This window comes from Mizuhopecten yessoensis, unplaced genomic scaffold, assembly GCF_002113885.1.
Source record: "Mizuhopecten yessoensis strain PY_sf001 unplaced genomic scaffold, ASM211388v2 scaffold6671, whole genome shotgun sequence".
NCBI lineage: Eukaryota > Metazoa > Mollusca > Bivalvia > Pectinida > Pectinidae > Mizuhopecten > Mizuhopecten yessoensis.
Window position 1 is genome coordinate 55608 of NW_018406666.1, and position 6792 is coordinate 62399.

The 6792-nt window shown below is 37.8% G+C and overlaps 1 protein-coding gene across 1 annotated transcript; it reads left to right on the top strand.

Moving 5' to 3' along the window:
- Positions 1 to 301: 301 nt before the first annotated feature.
- LOC110452392 (tyrosinase-like protein 2) lies at positions 302 to 6207 on the top strand. The gene is made up of 4 exons (XM_021500892.1): positions 302 to 762; positions 2180 to 2827; positions 3859 to 3989; positions 4937 to 6207. The coding sequence occupies exons 1-4, from the start codon at positions 757 to 759 to the stop codon at positions 5754 to 5756; spliced, it is 1605 nt and encodes a 534-aa protein (XP_021356567.1). The 5' UTR covers positions 302 to 756; the 3' UTR covers positions 5757 to 6207.
- The last annotated feature ends 585 nt before the right edge of the window (positions 6208 to 6792 follow it).

Consider the following 6792-nt stretch of genomic DNA (forward strand, 5'->3'; position numbering starts at 1 on the left):
TAACTGATTTTAGTTTACACAACATTACACCATTACATATCTTGCTTTCAAAAAAAGGCTTGCTTGATAACCTAGGAAATCCTTTTTACACCTATTTTGCAATTTATCGACGGACGTGATCAGTGTGGCCATCAAGGTTATGACAAACCTCGGGGACTATAAATCCACGAGTAGAGTATACAGTCTTGTATCTTGGAAGATGAAGACGAACACTAGACTGGCCACCAGCCCCTAAGTTTTTATGAAGAATTTCTCGGCTGCATTTTATTACTAGCTTATCTCCCCCTAGTTTAGAACCTAGAATCAGACATCCAAGTGATCAAAATTATTAGAGTGATTTTTTTTCTTAATTATTCAATATTCTTGAGACGGTGGGCAGTCTAGACAAACACGTGTGATTGTACCACTAACATGTGGTAATTGATACAGCGAACTGAAATCATTAACATTGTAACATACAGTTTTATCCTTCTGAAATATAGCGACATTATCCTTTAGTTTTTAACAGACATCTTCTATATTCTGTGTTAGAGTACTATTATCTTTTATAAGTATCTAAAAGACGTGCATCTTAAAGGAATGAGTCAAGCTCTTCGCCTATCACATAGCGTATTGTAGTTGTCGAAATTTAAATAATTAAATATACAAATTGTCGTGATTTGCTTTCTGGGTGTTCTGTCTATGTAGACAGCCTGCCTTGGATGTGCACGCCTCTCCTCATGGTTGGACGAAAAGTTAGATGCTTTCTACGCAGCGATGCAGGTAAGATATATCATACCTTTTACCTGCATAAAACCAATTGCTGTCGCTTGCAAGGTAACACATGAATGAGGTTATGTCATAGTTATTAATTTGTATGTCATTAATATTTTGTAACCAAATGCGCTTAATCGTCTCCTATGTTTGTAGTTGTTTCGGCGTGGTATTTGGTGAACTGTAAATCCTAATGTCGCGTCGACACTGAGTTTTGATTATAGACGTCCGTTTATTGTGACGCCATTTATTTATACTTTTTCAATACAAAGTCTGCTCATCAGTGTATTCTGTTTATCATGGTTTCAATCAGTATTGTCAAAACGTTTTACAATACCTGATTGTGTTCTCTCTCTTTCTTGTTAGCTTCATAGTGATTCAGGTTAAGGTGATAGTTTTACGGTTATAGGGTTGGAATCTCAGTCCCCATGGGGCACGGGCAGAACACAGGGCTCATCCTGGTACCACATTTGGTGTGAATGTCAAGCAAGAGTAAACATTTAAAAGCTATGACCATAGGATAGGAAAAAAGCTATGCAGACCTGGTTTGCAAAGCACGGCCCTGGGTCTCATCGAATTAATGGAGAAATATATTACCCATTATAGCCAATGTTGATATTTGATCCCGGCTAGTACTCAAACCTGACGTAATCTCAATATGATGTAAGATTCAAAATGATGGTCGACATATCTTACCGAGGTAAAATTACTCCACACCTTCTAATTCTCAAGAATATGTTGCTTGAAGCTTTTCAAGTATTGACCCCTATGACCTAGAACTAATTTAAATATCATTAATGTTTGGTTCCTTCTGACACAATACCAGTTTTCAGTTTTCACCTGTCCGACCACTTGGATTTTCTTCGGGTACTCTGGTTCTTCCCACATTAAGACCCCACTCGAGCTAACATCCGGGCCAACAATTAAGAGTGATTCATATAGGATGAAATAATTTGTTTAATAATTGTTGTAAAATAAATAAGGTTTGTATTATATTAGATTTCAAAAAGGTGTTCTTCTAAGAAAACAAGTTTGACGGACAGACGGACGATGGACGAAGGACGCTGCGCCATACCATAAACTCACAAGCACTTCGTGCCAGGAGCGCTAATAAATAAATCAATGTCATCTTAAGAATTAGACATGAAATATAAATAAATCACCCTTACACGCTTTCATGTTTCTACATAAGGTATTTATAGTTTATTACATTTGTGATAATCATGATACAATACGCTTTGTATACAACATCATATAGTTATATTGAGGTTGCAAAATTAAGAACCAATGCATGTTAACATATGACGTGATACTATTGTAATTAGGTTTTATTTTTAAAAAAAAATACATTCGTATGAATAACTAAATGTAAATTGACGTTCCATGATTTGTATTTATATATTTAAAGTAATTTCAAATGTTTCAGGCCGTGGCAGGTTTGTTTTTTGCTGGTATCGTGAGTCGCCTGTTCTCTTTACCCACGGGACAGGAACAACACCTACACGGACCCAGTCGCAACCGGACGTGCCAACAGTATCGTGGTCACCATGGACACTTTGAAATATTCGAACAGGACGACAGCGTTTATTGCTTGCATCAGCATCTGTATCAATCCGCTCTGGACACTTCTCCCGCCAACGTGTTACTTGTCTATGCCCAGGAACTCCTGATAATTGCCTTGTCAAGATGTGGTTCCAGAGACTGGCCACACTGGCTTACAGAAAGGCAGCAATGCAATAATGGGAGTACTAGTGATAGGTGTAGGACAAAAACACGTGAGATAAAAGCGTGTGAGAAACAGCAAGCCAGAATCACGGAAACAAGCAGTAACAGGAAACGAAAAAGCAAGGGAAGAAAGATAACAAAATGTAGAAGGAAATGTTGCAGAAGTGAAAAGGGAAGTAAACAAAGGAAAAAGAAATGCGAGAGAAGACAAAAGGGAAGCACAGACAACGGAAAGAAAAGGTTGTCGAAGATACAAAGTTGTAGCTGGGGACGAAAAGAAGTCCGGATGATGACCAGGTCTGAATGGAAACGATTTGTCGACAGACTCAATATTCTAAAGGAGTCAATCGTAAGTCATACTTTTATTCTTCAAAATATTACATACATACCACAGGAAACATTTCTTAGTCTACTAACTAGTCGTGAGACCATTATCAATTTGAATTCAAAATTAAACAAACATTGACTTGTCTGAAGCAGTTGCTTTCAAAGAGTCATGTGATCGTAATGGTGATTGTATTATATTTGCGATGTCATAATTCTGCCAATAAAGAAAGTTCCCTAGAACACTATTTGTTACAATAACATAATAATCTTACGTAAACATCATTCTTAATAGGAAATAAACAATAAACAATATATAAATGCAAACAACTGAATGGTTATATGGCTGTTCTCAACTCTGATAAACGGAAATGAACATATGACAGTGATATTTATCTTTGTGACTAGATCACCTTTCGAACTAACCAATCAGAACGTTGCTTTCTATTCACTTCATTTAAAGCCGCAGATGTTCTACTCAAATACAGATGACGAGACGGTAGTGGTTGTTTTGGTACATCTTTCCTACATATACTAAGGTTTTATCTAACCTACACAATTAATACCATTTATATAAGTAAATTTTACTAATAGCAGAAAACCGTAGAATTGGGTTGAGTAACCCATCCAAGATGGCGCGCAACCTTGTCAGCAAGCGTGATGTCACTACAATATGGCAGAAACATTACGCTTTTACATTCCAAACTGTTTTGCTACACCAACATTTTCGTTGTGGTTGAATGATAAAGATTGTAATTAATCGACAATTTAATGGTTTTACCGTTGAAACCCATTTATTTTTCTCTCGTATGGCAGAATATACCGATATATTCACGCATGTTGCGCAGTAATGAAAGATATCAGTGTTTTACTTTACTCGTGAATGTATATTGTAGTCAATGGGAAACCATTAAATATCCTCTACTTGTCCATCCAGTGTCTAACGAGACATATAGGGTCTTCTTTCTATACAAACAATCTGTCCTGGAACAATATAATCACGTTCGCTAGAAACTACGGTGGATTGTAATTTGATTCCTTATATTTGATTTACAGCCTGTCAGAGGAGGACAGGAATCCTTTGTGCCATATGACGTCATTTCCGATCTACACAGAAATAATGTAACTATAAATACAGCACACGGAGGACCTAACTTCCTGGGTTGGCACAGGGTATACCTACTGCTGTAAGTATAAACACTGGCATAGAGTTATCGCCTCTTGTAAGCATAAACACTGACACAGATTTATCTCATCCTGTAATTATAAGCACTGCCTAAGAGTTATCTCCTCCTGTAAGTATAAACACTGGCATAGAGTTATCTCCTCCTGAAAGTATAAACCAAAACACAGATTTATCTCCTCACAAACCCTTACAAAGAGGTATCTCCTCCTGTAAGTATAAACACTGACACAGATTTATCTCTTCCTGTAAGTATAAACACTGACAAAGTGTTATCTCCTCCTATAAGTATAATCACTGGCTTAGAGTAATATCCTCTTGTAATTATAAACCGTGACACATAATCATCTCCTCCTGTAAGTATAAACCTTGACAAAGAGTTATCTACTCTTGTAAGTGTAAACACTCACACAGAGATATCTCCTCTTGTAAGTATAAACACTGACAAAGAGTTATCTACTCTTGTAAGTATAAACACTGACACAGAGCTATCTCCTCCTGTAAGTATAAACACTGACAAAGAGTTATCTCCTCCTGTAAGTGTAAACACTCACACAGAGCTATATCCTGCTGTAAGTGTAAACACTCACACAGAGCTATCTCCTCCTGTAAGTATAAACACTGACACAGAGTTATCTCCTCCTGAAAGTATAAACACTGACAAAGATCGAATATCATGCATATATATTTTTTAACAAGTAAAACCTTTGACTGAAACAAGTTGTATTTGGTCCTTTGTGATGTTAACTTGACTGACACATATTTATCTTTTGTTGTTATATGTATACTTTGACTGCCTCTGAATGTATTATATTCCTTTGCATGGTCTATTTGAAAATGTAGTAAGAAGAATTGAATAAATAAAACCATATTATCATAGCGATGTCGTTTTGTTGCCCCTTAAAACAATGTTGAAGTTAGCATGTTCTGTCAATTTGCTGCTGTTTACAGATTGGAAGCAGCTCTTGGGGTTTCCATACCCTACTGGGACAGTCGACTGGACCACGACATGTCCGATCCTACCGACTCTGTAGTGTGGACCAACGACTTCTTCGGTCCTGGTTTTGGAGTAGAGGATACGGGGCCATTTGCGAATTGGATAACACCAGATAACGAGTCACTAGTTCGAAACATAGGGAACAATGGCAGTCTTATGTCCGCCGACATGGTAGACACGTTACTACGATACACAAGGCATGATCAGGCTGTGGAACCAACTATCAACTCGATCGAAGATATCCATGAAGGACCACATCGTTGGGTTGACGGTCAGCTCTCCAGTCTCGAGACAGCACCTCAGGATCCCGTCTTCTTTCTTCACCACAGCTTTGTTGATTATATTTGGTACTTGTTAAGAGAAAATATGCGAAAAGGGGGAGACATTGATCCAGCATTCGACTACCCTTGTAAAGGGCCAAGGGCTCACGAACGGTATGCCACCATGTTTCCGTTCGGCAGTCTTCCTAATTTATACGGCTACAGTGACCATCTGGAAAGTCTAACGCACTACATCCCGTCCCCCGCGTGTCCTGATTGCGGACAGAGTCCATATCTGTATTGTGATGAAGGCATTCGCCGATGCAAGTCGAAAGCAGCCAGACCACCAGCACATAGTTTAGGCTCGGACAAAAAAGTGAAAACTCGATATCGTATACGGGCCATTGGAATTCTTCACCTGGGCAGAAAGTTCGGACATCACAAAGCAGATGTAAGGACGCGAGGAGACACTTTGACGTTTTTACCATTAACGAACAGAGGACTATTTCTATGAAGTATTGTCTATTACACTTATTTTACTACATTATTGTTCACCAACAAATATCAGCGAGACATACCCCATCTTTCACAAGCTCTTCGATTTGTATTAGCTTTTTGTCGTATTGAGTATAATACTATTATACAGTGGCTTTTTTTGTTAAAGACAGATTCATTGACCGCTATCCCGGTAAATAAAGCACACTTATGGACAAGACGGGGAGTTCAGTTATTGATGTTAGATCAAGAAAACAATTAAATCATATTGTCTTTGTGTATAACAAGAAGCGGGTTCTGCTGTAGTAAACGCACCGTACTAGAAACAAGTGGTTATTGGTATTTCTCCAACAACCACAGTAGGTTTCCTCACTCATGACATATTGGATAAACCTGTTCGGAGTTGGTAAACATTTTTGGTCACTCACTATAGTGGGTGTTCTAGTGACCATGATTTCATTGGTCAATCTTTGATTTATGACGTCATGTTACAATGCTTTTCGAAGTCATTTTCCATTGTGACGTCATGCTCCATGGCAATTGTTTCCCCCATCGGAAACACAAATCATGTATTTTCCAAGAGAAAAATGTGGTTTTTCAAATAAAATACGAACATTTTAGGAGAAACAGGTTCACTTGTGATATCTATTTATCGCGTTTATCTCACTCTCGTTAGTAGATTAACTAACTCGAGTTAGATAAACATGATAACCAACCACCACTCGTTTGGGAACATCTATATATATTTACCATCGTATGGCATTGCCACTATATAACCCTACCAAATTCAGTTGGCATTCATATAGGTTATGAATGCCATGGACCTATTGTTGACGTCATCATTAGTGTAACGTCATAATTGTAACGTTGGATACCACTGACCCTCCCTGGGCGATGACTGTTCTATTCATTGAGCAAGCATACACGATACATTCATTATTTAAACTAAATGCTGAATAATATTAAATGTAGTTGAATTTTCTATGAGATGAACAGATTCCGAAAATGGTAAATATAAATATTGAACTGCTTCCAGTTGGCATTCATAGGCAATA